The 17,698-nt window shown below is 42.6% G+C and overlaps 1 protein-coding gene across 1 annotated transcript in view; it reads left to right on the top strand.

The window, feature by feature from the left end:
- nedd4l (NEDD4 like E3 ubiquitin protein ligase) overlaps positions 1–17,698 on the top strand; it is a 577,353-nt gene that overhangs the window by 221,970 nt on the left and 337,685 nt on the right. Inside the window, exon 3 of the mRNA XM_085974389.1 lies at positions 11,339–11,420. Coding sequence (XP_085830515.1) covers positions 11,339–11,420 — 82 coding nt within the window. The remainder of the gene's footprint in view (positions 1–11,338; positions 11,421–17,698) is intronic.

Below are 17,698 nucleotides of genomic sequence, written 5' to 3'. Positions count from 1 at the left end.
GCTGGTAATGTCGTGGTTAATCCTTAAATTACATAACTCGAGGCAGATTACTCAAGAAATACTATTTCTGGATTGTACAAGTGAAGATCCATTTCTGGGAACTTCTGTTGAGTCATTGAAAAGCAGTGCTATTTTTTCAACCTAAAATTAATAGAAAATATTCCTAGGAAACTTGCATTGTGTGGATTTACTTTTATGACTGTGTTTAAATTGTAAAGATTTTCAGAAATCCAAGTTAAAGGTCAAGGAAATCATACAGTTTAGAGATCTTAAATATATAGGTCTCCAGCGTGTGAAACAAACACAATAAACATACGTCTCCATAACTGTCATTTAAAAGCATGTTGCAGACTGTTGTCTACAGTGCACATGTCTATAAATACTTCAGACAGCATACTTTGAGGATAATTTTAGATTTTAACACAACTATGTATGGGACTTGTAATTTAAAAAATTATGTGCTGTTTGTGCGTGCAAATGTATTTTTGTTTAGTAAGAAATGTATTAAGACAAGCTCAACATGTCATAGAACCAAAGAATCATACAACACAGAAGGTGACCATTTGGCTTATCGTGCAAATATTAAGATTTTTTTCAAGTATATATTCAATTCCCTTTGGACTGTTACCATTAAATCTGCTTCCACCATCCATTCAGGCCTTGCAGCTCGCTGCGTTAATAAAAATTCTTCCCTCCCTCTGGTTCTTTTGCCACTACCTTAAATCTGTGTCTCTGGTCACTGACCTTCCTGCCAGTGGAAACAGTTTCTCCTTGTTTACTCTATCAAAACCCTTCATAATTTTAAATAAATCTATTAAATCTCCCCATAACCATCTCTGCTCTAAGGAGAACAACCCCAGTTTCTCTCGTCTCTCCACCCACATCCCTGGTATAATTCTGGTAAATCCCCTCTGCGCCCTCTCTAAAACCCTGACATCCTTCCTAAAGTGTGGTGCACAAAATTGAGTAATATTCCAGCTGAGGTCTAACCGGTGATTTATAAAGGCTTCTCAAAACTTCCTTGCTTTTATATCTTTGTCTCTATTTATAAAGCCAAGGATCCCATCTGTTTTATTTTTAAAACCACTTTATCAACTTGACATGCCACTTTCAAAGATTTTTGCATGTGAACCCCCAGGTCTTTTTATCCCTGAGCACCCTTTTAAATTTGTACCATTTAATTTATATTTCCTCTCCTCATTCCCAAAATGCATCACTTCATGCTTCTCCCTCTCATCCCATGATGAATGGAAAAATATTAACTCTGTTCCAGGAACAGTAGAATGTTGCAGCACAGAAACTGGCCATTTGGGTCACTTGTGCCTGTGTTTTTCTCCACCTAAAACCATCTAGTCAAACCCCACTCATCTGCTCGCTTCTGTTCCTTTTTAATATGCCTCTTTTTCAAGTACCTAATTCCCTAATAAAAATAATTTATGGACTCCATCAAAAATGAGGAGTACTGAAAAGGTTAAACATTATAATGACTTTAGTAGTCCCACTTTTGAGTTGTACAAGAAGGTTTTGAATTTCAAAACAGCTGCTAGGATCAATGTTCTTGGGTTACTGCCAGCACCAATGTTGGGAAAATTGTATCATTGAGCTTTATCTGTTGGTGGAAAAATACAGCAATGTTGAGCTTCAGTTACAATTTAACCTGTTGAATCTGCTGCATGTATCCTGTCCTGCATCACATCCCACTTGTCCATCACCCCTTACTGACCTACCTTGGCTTTCCGTCCCCCCAATGCAATAAATCCTCATCCACTTAAGTAATTTATTCTGTGCTCTATTTCTGCAATCTCCTCCCAAAACCCCGAACAACTCCATTCCTCTGACTCCAACCTTATCCTCTACCCCCCATTCACTCCTCTATCGGTGATTGTGCTTTCAGCCTCCTGCGCCTTGATCCCTAGAATTACCACCCCCCCCCGCCAACCTTTCTGCCTCTCCACCCCTCCCTCCTTTTATTAAAAAAAAAAAAAAATCTTCTCAAAACTATTTCTTTGGCCAAGCTTTCGATTATGCCTCCTATTCTTTAATTTCCTGGCTTAGCATCTGTTTTTTCCATGAACAGCTTTTTTGTTGAAAGTGCAGTATTAAAAGCAACTTCTTGTTGCAGTGTGCCATATTCCCCCATCTCCTCCAAAAAATAAAACCCCTGCCTATTCCTCCGATCATGAATCTTGTGGTTCGCTGTTCTGCTCCTGGCCTCAAACTAGCTGTGGTTGCCATCTCCATGGTTGTGGTACTATGCTATAGTTCATTTGTGTCTAGAGAGTGAACAAATGAATGTTCTATTTACATAATAGGATGCACTCCGTCATTCTTTGGAAGATGAATTACATTCATATCCAAAGTTCACTTACTTGTTAGATTTCTGATCTTAATTATTTGGGGCTTAATCTTTTGTGTGTGTTGTTGCCTTGTATCAGTGCTGTGATACTTGCCATCTTCATGAAAGAACTGCAGCATAAATTCAATACTGGCCCTTCTGTTAATTGTGGGAAGGTGAGAACCAAGGACTTGAGTGATTCCAGTGGACGAAGGTTTGGCAGCCAATTTCCACCATTTGGACGACTGCTTGTACATTTGTATGTGAACTAGGTTTGGAGAATGCAGATGGGGTGTTCAGGGCAGTGTTCTAGACCCAATTATCTTCAGCTACTTCATCAATGATCTTCCCTCCATCATAAGGTTAGAAGTATGTTTGTTGGTGATGTTTATGCAGTTTTCAGCTCCATTCACAACTCCTCAGATAATGAAGCAGTTCATGCTTGCATGCAGCAAGACCGAGACAACATCCAGGCTTGAGCTGATAATTGGCAAGTAACATTTGTGCCGCACAAGTGTCAGGCAATGAGGAGCTCCAACAAGAGAGCCTCCCCATGATATCCAGTGGCATTACCATTGGTGAGTCCCCCACCAAGAACATCCTGGTAGTCACCATTGACCAAAAACTGAACTGGACCAGCTGAATGAATGCCATGACTACTACAGCAGGTCAGAGGCTGAGTATTCTGTGGCGAGTGGCTCACATCCTGACTCCCCAAAGCTTCTCCACCACCAACAAGGCATAAGTCAGGAGTGTGATGGAAAACTCTCCACTTGCCTGTTTGGATGTAGCTACAACAACACTCATGAAGCTCAACAGCATCCAGGTAACGTCCACCACTGAGAAGGACAAGGACAGCAGATGCATGGGAACACCATCACCTCCAAGATCCCGTCCAAGTCGCACACCATCCGGACTTGGACTTATATCACCGTTCTTTCAAAGTTGCTGGGTCAAAATTCAGGAACTCTCTACTGTAGAGATTTTGGCCATTTAGTAGCTTATCTCTAGTCTTTCAAATAATCAGGATCGACTGCAAACCAATATGGTGGATATATTGTGTTTAATCAGAGTTTAAGACGGAATATATCATGTTAGTTATACAGCAAAAACATCCGATTGTGACAAGCAGCTGGTACCCGTCCCGATCGGACAGACGGCTGGCGTGCGTGAACAGTTCTCGCTCTCGCTCTCTCAAAAGAGCGTTCGATCAGCCCAACTTCTGTCTGGCTCTCCCCTCCACCGTCTGTGTGGACAAGCCCTTGGGGGTGTCACTTTTTTTCTCTTTTTAGGGGTGGGCCTGAGGCCAAGTTATTGACGAGACCATTTAACCTATAGAGGTTCCTCTAAAACCTCATCACCCAATGGGGCATCAGATTCTTTGTCTCGATTCTTGGATGAAAGCCCTCCCCAAAAGGGGGTCTCATTACCTCATTCAATTTGTCTTATTGTTTAATCTTTCTGAAGGTTCTTCCTTTGGAATTTGTGTCTTATCTCTCTTGTCCCTAGTTTGGAGTCAGACATGCCATTCTTGGCCATCAGATGTTCGTAACTGCTTGTTATCAGTTATTTATGTTAATGCTGTTCATGCAGCTTTAGCTGTGCAAAACTAACTCTTTCATTATCAGACTATTGTACCATGGAATGAATCATTAAATTCCCAAAGATATCTTCTATTCTCATACACTGGTTAACTTACACATTTTCAAGCAGTTTTGTTAAACAAAGTCAAAATCCACATCCCTCTTGAGCTGATGATGCATTGGTTTTGGTGTCTCCTGGAGGACGAGTAAATTGCATGCTGTGTTTGAAAGTCTCAGTCATGTGATATGGTGGCTGAGGCTTTAAAATTCCAGTAATTATTGTAAAGTTGACATTCTACCCCTCCCTCAATTTAAAAAAGCAACTTTTCCTTTTACACTCCACATTTTTTGAAAAATGTCTAATTTTTTGGTCTTTTGTGCATTTCTTAAGGTTATGATTTTTTGTAAAAGGAACTGCATGCGCCAATTTTTTGTCATAATGTTTTTAAAGGTAACACTGGAATGGCTATTCTTGAAATTTTTCAGCAAGTATATAGATTTTGTATGTGTGTGACTTTTTTACAGAATGGTGCATCTGTTTTACCTATACAGAGTTTATGTAGTCCTGCTTACTCATAAAATGTTAAATGCATCAGTGACCGAAGAGAGAATGTCACATCAAAGTACATACAGTTGTGGAATTCTGGAAGTATTTTACTTAGACCCCATAGAGTGTCTGTTGTTTGGCTGAAAGTACTGCAAGCCAAAATGTCGTATTATTGTAACCAGACTTGTATCTGAAGGAGCCAATTAAACTGTAAAGGAACTGGAAGATTGTAGGAGGAGTGCTAAGTTGCACAACACTGATTTGCATATACCAGAGCTGCGTATGTGAGCTTCAGTGTGCACTAAAGTACAGAAATCTTCGTAAAAAGCTTTTTGTAACCTTGTCTTAACCACTCGTTACTGCTGTTTCGTTTTTAACAAGTTTTCCATACAGCATTGGTAAATACTTATTTATTTGGGGGAAGGATGATTCTGTCTTTTTTTGTAGGTTGCAGTGGTCGTGTGTGCTGAGTATTCATGTGAGGCATGTCATTGCGTTTTCCCATAAGAATATGTAACAAATGCTAAGGCAGAATTTTGACGAGATTTATGTATCTAATGCAGAGCTCCCCCTGCTGCCGGCCATGCGGCATTATGTTTGTGAAAAACTGTGGTTTATAAGAATCTTAATTTTATGGTAATATTATTGGTGTCGATGAGGCAATATGTCTTGCAGAAGGTCCCTAGAGGACTCTGTTCTCCCTACAAGGACACTTTGGTATGGAATAACCGGTGAGAGAGATGCCAGCAGTCAGAGCAACCCTCCCCTTTTGTTGCGCTCATCCTAGACCGGTGAATGGGTGTCTTTGCCAGGCCCAGGAGCAGACACGAGAAGGTCCTCCAACTTTCCTGCCCCACCCTCCGTACTGGGTGGCCAAAGATCAGAAGTGTTGTGCTAAAATGCAGCCAGAAATTGCAGCGCAGCCCACAAGTAATGGAATAGGTTTGCAACCTCTCGCACTTCATCTCGATATGAACTATGTTTGAATTTTAAGATTGGATCTGCACCATTGGAAATGTTGTCAATCTTTTCATTTATAACTTGCATTGAAAAGAATGTGTGAAAGTTAAGTAATATAATATCAAAATCACGTGAATGAAAGTTACAGAAGATGGCTTAAAAAAAAATTGTCAGTAATTTTTGCTTTTGTGCCGAAGAAACTGTCTTCCCTCTGAGTATTTGATGAATTTGAAAAATACTAAGCTATAATTAAAAGGAGTTGAGATTCTAATTGTATTAACTTGTTCATGTTGTATATAACTGAGCTTTTTCTTGATCACTTTTGAGATGGCCATGATTTTATTTCAATTATAGGCTTGTTTGGATATTTAATAAATATAATAAAATCTGTTCTTTGAAATATTCATCCAAATTTTAAAATAAAATATTTTGAGGAATGGAAGTTATGGCATTTAGCCTTTATGATTATGAATTTTTTGATGAGGTAACAGAGAGGGTTGACCAGGGTGATGTGGTGTACATGGACTTCCAAAAGGCATTTGATAAAAGTGCCACATAATAGGCTTGCCAGCAAAGTTGAAGCCCACGGAATGAAAGGGACAGTGGCAGCATGGATACAAAATTGGCTAAGTGACAGGAAACAGAGAGTAGTGGTGAACGGTTGTTTTTCAGGCTGGAGGAAGGTGTACGGTGGTGTTCCCCAGGGGTCGGTACTAGGACCACATGATTTTCTTGATGTATATTAATGACTTGGACTTGGGTGTACAGGGCACAATTTCAAAATTTGCAGATGACACAAAACTTGGAAGTATAGTGAACCGTGAGGAGGATAGTGATGGACTTCAAGAGGACATAGACAGGCTGGTGTAATGGGTGGACACGTGGCAGATGAAATTTAATGCAGATAAGTGTGAAATGATACATTTTGGTAGGAAAAACGAGAGGCAATATAAACTAAAGGGTACAATTCTAAAGGGGATGCAAGAACAGAGAGACCTGTGGGTATATGTGCACAAATCGTTGAAGGTGGCAGGACAAGTTTAAAAAGCGATTAAAAAAGCATACAGGATCCTGGGCTTCATAAATAGAGGCATAGAGTACTAAAGCAAGGAAGTTATGATGAACCTTTATAAAACTCTGGTTTGGCCACGACTGGAGTACTTTGTCCAATTCTGGGCACCGCACTTCAGGAAGGATATGAAGGCTTTAGAGAGGTTGCAGAAAAGATTTACAAGAATGGTTCCAGGGGTGAGAGACTTCAGTTACGTGAATAGACTAGAGAAGCTGGGGTTGTTTTCCTTAGAGCAGAGAAGATTGAGAGGAGATTTGCTGGAGGTGTTCAAAATCATGAGGGGTCTAGACAGCGTAGACAGAGAAAAACTGTTCCCGTTGGCGGAAGGGTTGAGAACCAGAGGACACAGATTTAAGGTGATTGGCGGAAGAACCAAAGGCGACACGAGGAAAAACTTTTTTATGCAGCGAGTGGTTATGATCTGGAATGCACTGCCTGAGAGGGTGGTGGAGGCAGATTCAATTGTGGCTTTCAAACAGGAAAAATTTGCAGGGTTACGGGGAAAGGGTGGGGGAGTGGGACTAGCTGAAGTGCTCTTGCAGAGAGCTGGCATGGGCGCGACTGACCAAATGGCTTCCTACTGTGCTGTAACGATTCTATGCTCTGATATTGTAAATCAATTTAATGTGATCTTATTTTTAAAATGTGCTAAATCAGGAGACAACGTTTTGCTGCATCTCATCAGTTTTGTGATTTATAGCAACAATTATTAACATAACATTGTATCATTCCAGGGTACAAATGTAATATTGTAGATGAATCTGACCATGAAAATTTCTGCCAAGGCTTTAAATTCAGCACAATCTAATTTAGTTTAGTTATGGCTTGAAACAAAATTATTTTTAATAAGCTGGGTAAGAAGTCTAGTATTAACCTGTGCAATATCTGATAGTAATCACTATAGGAAACAATAGCAACTTGCATTTATATAGCGCCTTGAGCGTAGTAAAACGCTCCAATGCACTTCACAGCAGCATTATCTCACCGAATTTGACACCTACCTAAATATTAGGACAGGTGACCAAAAGCTTGGTCAAAGAAGTAGGTTTTGAGGAGTGCCTTAAAGGAGAAGAGGGTGAGGTAGAAAGGCAGAGAGGTTTAGGGAGGGAATTCCAGAGCTTCGTGCATAGACAGCTGAAGGCACGGCCACCAATGGTTGCGCAAACGAAATGGTGGATGCATTGGAGGAACTTCGAGTGTTGTAGGGCTGGAGGAGGTTAAAGTGATTGGGAGCGGGGAAGCCATGGAGGGAATTGAAAGCAAGGATGATCATTTTAAATTCGAGGCATTGCTGGACCAGGAGCCATTGTAGGTCAGTGAGTGTAGAGGTGATCGGTGAATAGGACTTGGTGCTGTTAGGATATGGGCAGCAGAGTTTTGGATGTGCTCACGTTACGAAGGGTGGAAGATGGGAGGTTGGCCAGGAGAGCATTGGAATAGTCGAGTCTGGAGGTAACAAAACCAAGGATAAGGGTTTCAACAGCAGATGGGCTCAAGCAAGGGTGGAGACGAACGATATTATGGAGGAGGAAGTAGTAGGTGGTCTTGGTGATGGGGGAGGAGGTGTGGGTTCTAAAGCTCAGCTTGGGATCAATGGGACAGAGGTTGCAAACAGTCTGATTTAGCCTCAGACAATGGTTAGGGAGAGGGTTGGAATTGGTGGGTAGGGAATGGAGTTTGTGGTGGGGGCCAAAGGCAATGGCTTTGGTCTTCCAAATATTTAATTGGAGAAAATTTCAGCTCGTTCAATACCTGGATGTCAGACAAGCAGCATGACCAATCATAAGCTGCAGATGGGTCGAGAGAGGTGGTGGTGAGGTAGAGCTGCGTGTCGTCAGCGTACATATGGAATATGGCATGTTTTCAGATGATATCGAGGGGCAGCATTTAGATGAGAAATAGGAGGGGGACTAGGATAGATCCTTGGGGGACTCTAGAGTTTTTGGTGTGGGAACGAAAAGAGAAGCCATTTTATGAGTTTCTCTGGCTATGACTGAATAGATGAGAATGAAACCAGGAGAGGGCAGTCCCATTCAGCTGGACAACGGAGGAGAGGCGTTGAAGCAGGATGGTATGGTCAGGTGTTAAAGGCTGCAGACAGGTAAAGAATCAAGGAATGGTTACAGCACAGGAGGAGGCCATTTGGCCCGTTGAGCCCGTGCCGGCTCTCTGAAAGAGCACTTCTGCTTGTCCCACTCCCCCGCCCTTTCCCCGAAGGATGAGGAGGGATAGTACAACACAGTTACAATGATGTAGGATGTCATTTGTGACTTTGATAAGTCCAGTTTCAGTGCTGTGGCAGGGACAGTAACCTAACTGGAGAGGTTCAAGTGTGGAGTTGCGGGAAGGATCGGCATGGGTTTGGGAGGACTTTGGAAAAGAAAGGGAAGTTGGAGAGAGGGGCGGTAGTTTGCAAGGACAGAGGGGGTCAAGGATGGGGTTTTTTTGAAGGGGAGGGTGACGACGACAAATTTGAAAGGGAAGAAGACAGTTTGAGAAGCGCTAATGTGGGGGAGAGGAAGGGAAGTTGGGTGGTCAGCAGTTTAGTGGGAGTGGGGTCAAGAGCACCAGGGGGTGAGTCTCCTGGACAAGATGAGCTCGGATAGGGTATGAGAGTTTCCGATGTTTGCAATAGAAGTTTAAAAAATAAACTTAAGTTGAATTGCTTTAAAATTCTAATAACATTGGCCCATATTTTCCAATTGCAGGCCTCCCACGGGTGGAGGCCTGCGATCTGGAAAAATCTGCGCCCTTACCTGAGGGCTCCCGGGACACACGCTTCCACTCCTGGGCCTCGCCAAACTTGCGCAGGGCCCACGTATCCCAGGGGCACATGTAGTTTGCAGCGTCCCTGGGATCATGTGGACCAGGAAGACCTGTCAAATATATGAATGGAGATCAATGAAAAAACATAGTACTGTAAAACTTTAAATACATTTTTTTAAATCACATTTTTAAAATGACTTTAAAATACTTAATTTATTGTAATTTCAACAAAAATTTGATTTTTTGAAAAATAATTATAGTTTTTAAGGGGCTACAATAAACTTTAAAAAAAAAAAAAAAAAGTATTTTAAAATGACAAATCAGTGAAATTTCTTTTACTTTTTTCAGCTCTTATCCTGGTAAAAGCAGGCCTTACGCCTTTTACCAGGCGTAAGAATTGTAAGGGTTTTCTGCGGGCGGAGGGTCTCCAGAAAGCGGAACTATCCGCTCACAGAGGCCCTTCTCCAGGGCAGCCAGAGGATCTGTCAAGAGCATTCTTGACAGATCGGAAATGCCGGTTTCCAGCGCATGCGCAGTGCATGCCTGAAACCGGCATTTCCGATGTCCCAATGGGTGGGTACACAGCGCGTACACACCCGTAGGGATTGGAATATCTGGGCCATTTTCTTGTGTATGATATTTTTTATTCTTTTCACTGTTGCTTGTGTCGGCCTTTTTTATAATACGGTCTTTTGTTTTCTTATGTAATAAGGCGCATGCTGAAATGAGTCTTCCATAATCTAGCACAAAACCAAAATACAAGCAACAAAAGTCAGGACCCACTATCTGGGAGGTTTATAATGGGGGTGGGGGTTGTTTTATCCGAGTGTTGTTTCTCTCTTTTCCGCATTCGATTTTCTCCTTATTTCCTGGAGGCATTGGCTCACACTGAAGTGCGGTTTCATAGGTGATGGCATTTTGAGCCTGACCAGTCTGTTTCACTCCTGGTAGCATCACAGATGTACCTTTTTTATACAGCACCTTTAACATCAAGTCCCAAGACACTTAACCGGCATCATAAAAACTTATGCTGTGTCAGGAAGGAAGAGATTAGAAGGGGTGAGATGGATTACGAAGAAATTTTCAACCATGGAGAGATTTATGGAGGGAGTTGCAACAAGTTGGAATGGGCTGGCTGAAGGCTCTGCCACCATTGTGGGGTGCAAGGGAGCCAAGGCCATGGAGTTATTTGAAGCTGAAGACAGAGATTTTGAACTGAATGCATTGGAGAATAATGGTAGGTCAGTTAAGACCTTCACTGATGGGCAAGTGGGATAGGATTGGTGGCGATGAGCTTGCTTTGCAGCAGTCGTCAGTGGAAAATGATGAGCAGTTATGGCTGATTTTTCTTGTTTTTCCCCCCTTGGTTCTCGTCGCCCAGGGATGTTGGGATTAATTAATTGCGTCACCTGCTATCCTGGTTAAGGTCAGCTAATTCGGTATAGACAACTGGTAGAACTTGGGGCACGCCTAAGTTGTATGGGATGCTTTTACCCATTAATCAACCAGGAAACTAATTAATTAAACCATATAATGAGGAAGGGATCCATAAGCATTAGAATACCTCTGACACATTTGTCAATTTTTAATATTCATTGGAAGTTAACTACATTCCAACCATGTAATTCATAAATTACTAATTTGTGCAAAAATAACCTTCACTTTGCTGCATATTGTGAATTGTTGCCTGTTTGGTGCATGTGAGTAGCTGGTTTGATTTGTTCCTAAGCATGTGGAATTTGTTTTATATCTGGTAGTATGATAAATATTTCTGTTCAGTGAATGGCCATTATTTGCTCTTCTGCAACCAATTGATCGTACATGTTGGGAGTGGAGGGGATGCGGGGGTTGCGGGGGTGCGGGGGCGGGTGGAAAGAGACCCTCTCCTGCTTCCCAAGGCTGGCCATACTATTGAATGTTAGGAGTAGCTTTCACAGAAGAGCCCATTAAGCAGGTAACCTGCCTTCTCTGCCAGTCGGGCAGTGATTGTGGCATGGAGTGCCTAAAAATAAAAGGGTACAAATAAAGTTGAAGCTAATGTGTTATATTTAACTTATTTTTTTCCTTTTTTTTAGTGACCCTTATGTGAAATTGTCCTTGTATGTGGCTGATGAGAATCGAGAACTTGCTTTGATTCAGACAAAAACGATCAAAAAGGTAAGTTTCAGGAGTTTGACGTTTTTGTCAGCAGTGCAAGGAATCCACTAGTTTGATGAGATTTAAAGGGGCTGTCCTATTTAGTTGAAATTGACAAAAATAATCCTGAAAAATCTTTTTGAAAAGATGCTAATTCAGGGACCTGAGGTTTCAAGTGCGGTTGAATCTGACCTTCTGCAACATAGACATTTCTATGTAGGCCATATGTGAAATGGGCCAAATGGCCTCCTCCTGTGCTGTATCATTCTATAATTGTATGGTAACTTACAGAATTCAAGGATTGAAGACACTGTTGTCACTCATTTAAATCTGCTAAAATTAAACTGAAGTCGTCTATTATTTATCTTCAAACTTCAGCCTCGAACTGCCCCATACCTAATACATGTGTGCTGGATACCCATCTCGGTTTTGTTCAGATGTGTATTCTGTGATTGAATCTATGTGCACCTGTGCAGGCAAATGTAGGTCAAAGTTTTCTTGATGTCATTTATATGGTCACGTTTAATATGAGTATACCTCTTGCCTTCATTCGTGTCCTTTTTTAAACAAATATATAATTTAAATTCAGTAATGTACGTGTGCAAATATTAATGTCCTTTTCAGAGATCCCAATCTACAATTGCAACTTTGAACTAAGCTATTGAAAGTAAATTGAACTGGTTGGGAAGGATTGCAGTGAGGTGACAGGTAACAGTTTGGAGCCTATACCTTGATATATAGCTTCCAGTACTGACACCTTAAGACTATATTGAAATTTCTTTAGAAGAATTGAACAGATTTAATTAGGCCACTGTAGTGGCGCTTTGTAATTTCCAAACATGCAGCCACTGAGCTTTGAGGCTTTTAACAACGAGTAGACGCGTGTCGAAATAAAACGTTCCAAAACGTAACTTTGTCTTTAAACTGTTTACTGTAACACCTTACAAACAGAATTACAAAGCAAAACACGTTTAAACGAACACAGTCAAAAACTGTATTGCTCCAGCCATCAAAGCCTTTGCCTTCTCTCTAGCCTCGTGGAGCTTGAACTGTAAAATGGCTGGATACCATGTGACAAGCTTAAGGACTGTACCATTGTAGCAAGAATAAAGGAGGTATCTCAGACTATACTACTGGAACAAGAAAATAGGGGGTTTCTCAATACAATAAGTCAGTCAGGTAAATTAACTGTATTATACTATTTAACCAATATTTTAAAGTATTTTCTTTCTTAAACTTTCATGACTCTTACATTCCGGCCCCTAATTGACTAGGCACATGAAGCATATCAATTACTCAAACATTAAGAGTCATAAACTAATGAGTTCAACATATTTACAATATAAATGTCCACTTTTTTCGTTTAGGAACCTTTCACGCTGCTTCTTGTAGCAGGCAAAGCTTTGTGATCGGTCTTTCCAGGGTCGTGTAACCGTCTGCAAACAATGCATTCAGAGAGTATTTTTCTTATTACAGAATTAGCTCCTGGAATCCAGTATCTTTGTCTTAGCTTCGCAAGCACGTGGTTCCTCCCACTGTGCCCAATACTCTGGTGTATATGCTGAAGAATGAGAGTAGCAACCCGGAGGTCCTTAGAAAGGATAGCAGGATGCTTGGCCTCCTCTGGCATAGCAGATTTGTTTAGTTGCCCTCCCACCTTCAGTATTCCATCTTGCAGTGTAGGGTCCAGCTTGTAGATATGACTACCTTTCTTGATTGGAATATTTCGCTGTAAAGCTTCGATTTCTTCTGGATATCTTTGCCTTTGACTGAAGCAAATTATCTCCATCTCAGCCTTGGCCAAATCCTCCACGGTCAATGAATTCTTACCCAATGTGGTCTTGTGCTGGTGCATATATTGCTGTAGAAGCATTCTCTGCTTATCAGGGTTACTTTCAGACTGATGGATAGTGGCTCGATACTCTTTTCTCTTACCGCTCAGGTGTAGCAGCAACTCTTTCAACCTTAGAAACCATGCAACTGCTTTCCTCAACTGGTGCCATCCTGAGAAATGGCTAACAAGCTTGTTCACTGTGTCAAAGTTCTCTTTCGTAGTTATGAGATTTGCTGTGACTGATCTCTTGACTTCGACGTCGTCTTCAGCAATCTGACTTGGCATCTCTGGTCTTTCTGGCCATGATCTCTCTGTTTCCAGCAGATAACTTGGGCCTTGTATCCAAGTTTCACTCCTCATGAAGTTTTCAGCCTTCAATCCCCGTGAGGCTTGATCTGCTGGGTTTAATGAGGTGTTTACATACCTCCATTGAGATGGTTGTGTAGCTTCTCTAATGGATGAGATTCTGTTTGCTATGAAGGTCTTGAAGCGTATCTTCTCATTCTCTATATACTTCAGCACCGTCGTGCTATCCGTCCAGAAGACAGATTCTTCTAATGGGAGCTGTAACTCTTTCCGCATCACCTGGTCAACTTTAACTGCAACAACCGCTGCCGTCAACTCCAGTCTCGGGATGGTGACCTGCTTCAGCGGAGCCACCCTGGATTTCCCCATGAGGAAGGCACAATGTTTCTGGCCCTGTTGATTTGTCAGCAAGAGGTAAGTAGCCATGCCATAGCCGTCCTCACTGGCGTCCGAGAAATGATGTAGTTGAGCCGTCTTTGTAACTCCAAGACTCTCAGGCTTGATGCATCTACTGACGTTGAAGCTAGAAAGTTGTTGCAAATCTGTCAACCATCTGAGCCATCTCTGAGCTTGACCTTCTGGGATATCTTCATCCCATCCTCTCTTGTCTCTACACAGCTCTCGTAGGATCAGCTTCACCGGCAGAATGAGTGGTGCCAGGAATCCAAGAGGGTCGTAGATGGAACTGACCACGGAGAGAATCCCTCGTCTTGTGGATGGTCTTTCGTTCACCATTATTCTGAAGTTGAACGTGTCTGACTCAATGCACCATTGTACACCAAGAGCTCTCTCGATAGGAAGGACATCGTGGCTCAGGTCCAGATCTTTGACTTCAGTGGCTCTTTCCTTTTCTGGGATAGAAGCTAGAACTGCTCTGCTGTTGCTTATCCACTTAGTCAGATGGAATCCTCCATTCGAACACAGAGTTCTAAGGTCTCTTGACAGTGCGATGGCATCGTCTTCTGTTGACACGGACTTCAGACAGTCATCGACATAAAAGTTTCTGAAGATTGTCTCCACAGCCTCTGATGGTGCTTTGCCTTTGCCATCTTCTGCAGTTTTTCTGAGAGCATAGCTTGCGCAGCTGGGAGATGATGTGACTCCGAACAAGTGTACAGCCATTCTACATTCCACCATAGCTTGACTAACGTCGCCATCTGGCCACCAAAGGAAACGCAGAAGATCAGCATCTTCATCAGGGATTCTGACTTGGTAGAACATTGATCCTATGTCTGCCATCATGGCAACGAGCTCTTGTCTAAACCTAGTCAAGACGCCAATGAGGGTATTAGTAAGATCAGGACCTTGAAGCAGCTGGTCATTCAGTGAAGTTCCTCTGAATGAGGTGGCGCAGTCAAACACTACATGGATCTTTTTCTTCTTTGGGTGATACACACCGTGATGAGGAATGTACCGGACCCTTCTATCGTCTCTGTTCAACTGTTCCTCGGGCACTTTTACAGCATAGCCTTTCGCTATGATGTTTCTCATGAAGCCTTTGTAGTCTTGGTGAAAGTCGGGGTTCTTGTTCAGCTTTCTCTTTAGACTGATGGCGCGCTGCTCTGCTATGCAGCGATTATTCGGCATCTTCGCGGTCTGTCTTCTCAGTGGCAAACCAATGTGATAGTGGCCATCAATGAACTGTGTAGACCTTGTCATCAAATCCATGAACTGGTGGTCTTCTTGTGACATCTGTCTTTTCCTCACAGCTGTGTTCTGAAAAGTCTGCGTGGAACTGCTGTATCAACAGCTCTTCAATGCTTGCGATAGAGATACGATTAACTGTTACATTTTGTCGTTGCTCCTTGTTCGACTTGTTGCCATCATCTCTCCTTACCGGTCCATTGACTACCCATCCAAGGGCTGTCCTGACTGCGTAGGGTCCATCATCCTTGCTGTTTATCACCTGCCATGGCTCCATAGTTTTGTAGGCATTGGTTCCAATTAATAGGCCAATTTCTGCTTCAATATATGGGAGACGCACCTTTTCCAGGTAAGGCCATCTCTCCACATCATTCTGCAGGGCTAAGTTCCCTATTTTAACAGGAATCTCCCTCTGTGTGAAAACATTAGGCAGTTCTATGAAGTCCTTCTCTTCAAGTCCACACACTTCTAAGTCTGACAGGATATAACTTTGCATTGACTTCTCATGACCCATGGTGCGTAATAGGATTTCTGTTCTTCTGCCTCTAATGTTCAGCTGTCGCATGAGTGATTCTGTGCAGAACGTTGCTGAACTACCTGGATCCATGAAGGCGTAAGTCTCCACAAACTTCTCACTCCTCTTAGACTTGATCTTTACAGGTACGATGGCAAGAATACAATCACTGTCACTGGCCCCAGTGAATCCACAAGTCTCTGGTTCTAGCGACACCAGAGCACTTGAAACAACCTTCTCGTCAGTATTGTTTTCTTCACTCTTCTTAGAGACTTGTTCTTCTTTGTGGATATGCAGCAGACTGGGATGTTTCCGAGTGCGCACTCTGCATGTTGTTCTTTGCTTACAGTTTCTACTCGGGTGCCCCTGAGAGAGACATCCAAAACATAGGCCATTGTACTTCAGAAATTCGATTCTGTCTTTGTGGCTGTGCTTTGATGTCACTGCAGAAATCCAATGTATGATTCTTCTGGTAGAATAAACATGGCTTCTGAAAGGCATTAGCAGGCGTCACTGTGCTGCTCTTTTTGGGAGATGAGTTCTGAGACTTTTCTTCCCCAGCCTGAGTGACGATAGTTGCAAAGCTGCTTCCCCTGGAACCACCTTTCCCGAGAGTCTTTGATTCAGCAGGCTTGGCTTTCACTCTTCCATCAGTAGTCGGGCTGACATCCTGGATGTTTCCGAACAATGGGTCCCTAGCAATTTTAGCCTGTTTGTCTATGAAATTCACTAAGTCTGCAAACCTGGCTCTACTTTTCCGTCTCTCCATTATCTCAAAGGCTGTTCTTCTCCATTGTTCTCTCATCCTGTAAGGAAGTTTAGAGATGATGATTTCTCATAGTCGTAGGATTGTCCATCTCTTCCATGAATTCAACATCCTCCATGGTGTTGCGACATCCTATGAGAAAAAGAACATATGTGTTCAGTGCCTCCCCGTCCTCCGATCTGATCTGTGGCCACTTGGTAGCCTTTTCAATATATGCAGTGGCTATCTTCAGCTCGTTACCATAGTGCTCCTGCAGCAACTTCCTGGCTTCTATGTATCCCCGGTCCAGTCTCATGTGTTCACAGCTTCTGACCAGGTCTTGTGGTTTACCACTGGTGTACTGTCCCAGGTAGTACAATTTATCACTGCTGCTCTCTGTTTTGGAGTCAATGGCTTGTTCGAAGGATCTGACGAAGGGCTTATACTTGAGTGGGTCGCCTTGGAACACTGGTATGTCTCTTTGAGGGAGTCGAAACAGATTCTGTTGTTTTACAAGCATCTCTAATTTCGTTCTGACATTGCATCACTCGGTATAGGCTTCTCCCTGTGTCTTCAGGCCTCTGGTGGTCATCAGCAGGGTCTAGTCCAGACCGTCTGACGTCTGGGGTAGCATCACGTGCTCCTGTTAGTGGAGAGGCCTCTCTTCCATGCTGTAATGCCAGGAGATGGCCTTCAGATTCTCTTTTAACTCTTGAAGGTGCCCTGGATCCAACTCTATGTGACAACATTGACTGGCAGTATTCGTTCATGCCATCCTGTGAGCCTTCATAATCTTCATACACACTCAACTTGGCATCTGAGACCGCAATAGCTGTTTTTAGCTCCAGCTGTTCTTTCTTTGCCTGCACTTGGGCCTGTTGGGCCTGCAGTTGGGCCTCTTCCCGTTCAAGAGCTTGCTTCTCCACTAAAGATGCTGCGCGCGCCATCAACGCTGCCTGTTCAACCTCCTCTCATGCGTCGCGATGAGCATGTGGTAGAAGCGACTGACCTGTGTCCAGAAACAGAGCTACCTTCTTTTCGATTTTTGCTCAGTCTGGCTGAAGTCTCTGAAATGCTATCATCTGGTCCGACTTCATCGTCATCTTTATCTTTCTCTGCTGTATCAGCATCTTGACAAACCTTTAACATCCACTGTTCTGTGGCCTTGACATAGTTCTTAATGCTGGATGATTTAAGATCAAACCAGTTGTGCTGATCAGCGTTTCCCTCTTCTTCAGACAGAAGTGCTAATACAT

Source organism: Somniosus microcephalus, chromosome 2 (genome assembly GCF_052327205.1).
Source record: "Somniosus microcephalus isolate GS21.2 chromosome 2, FLI_Smic_1.0, whole genome shotgun sequence".
NCBI lineage: Eukaryota > Metazoa > Chordata > Chondrichthyes > Squaliformes > Somniosidae > Somniosus > Somniosus microcephalus.
This window is presented reverse-complemented; position numbering and strand designations above follow the sequence as displayed.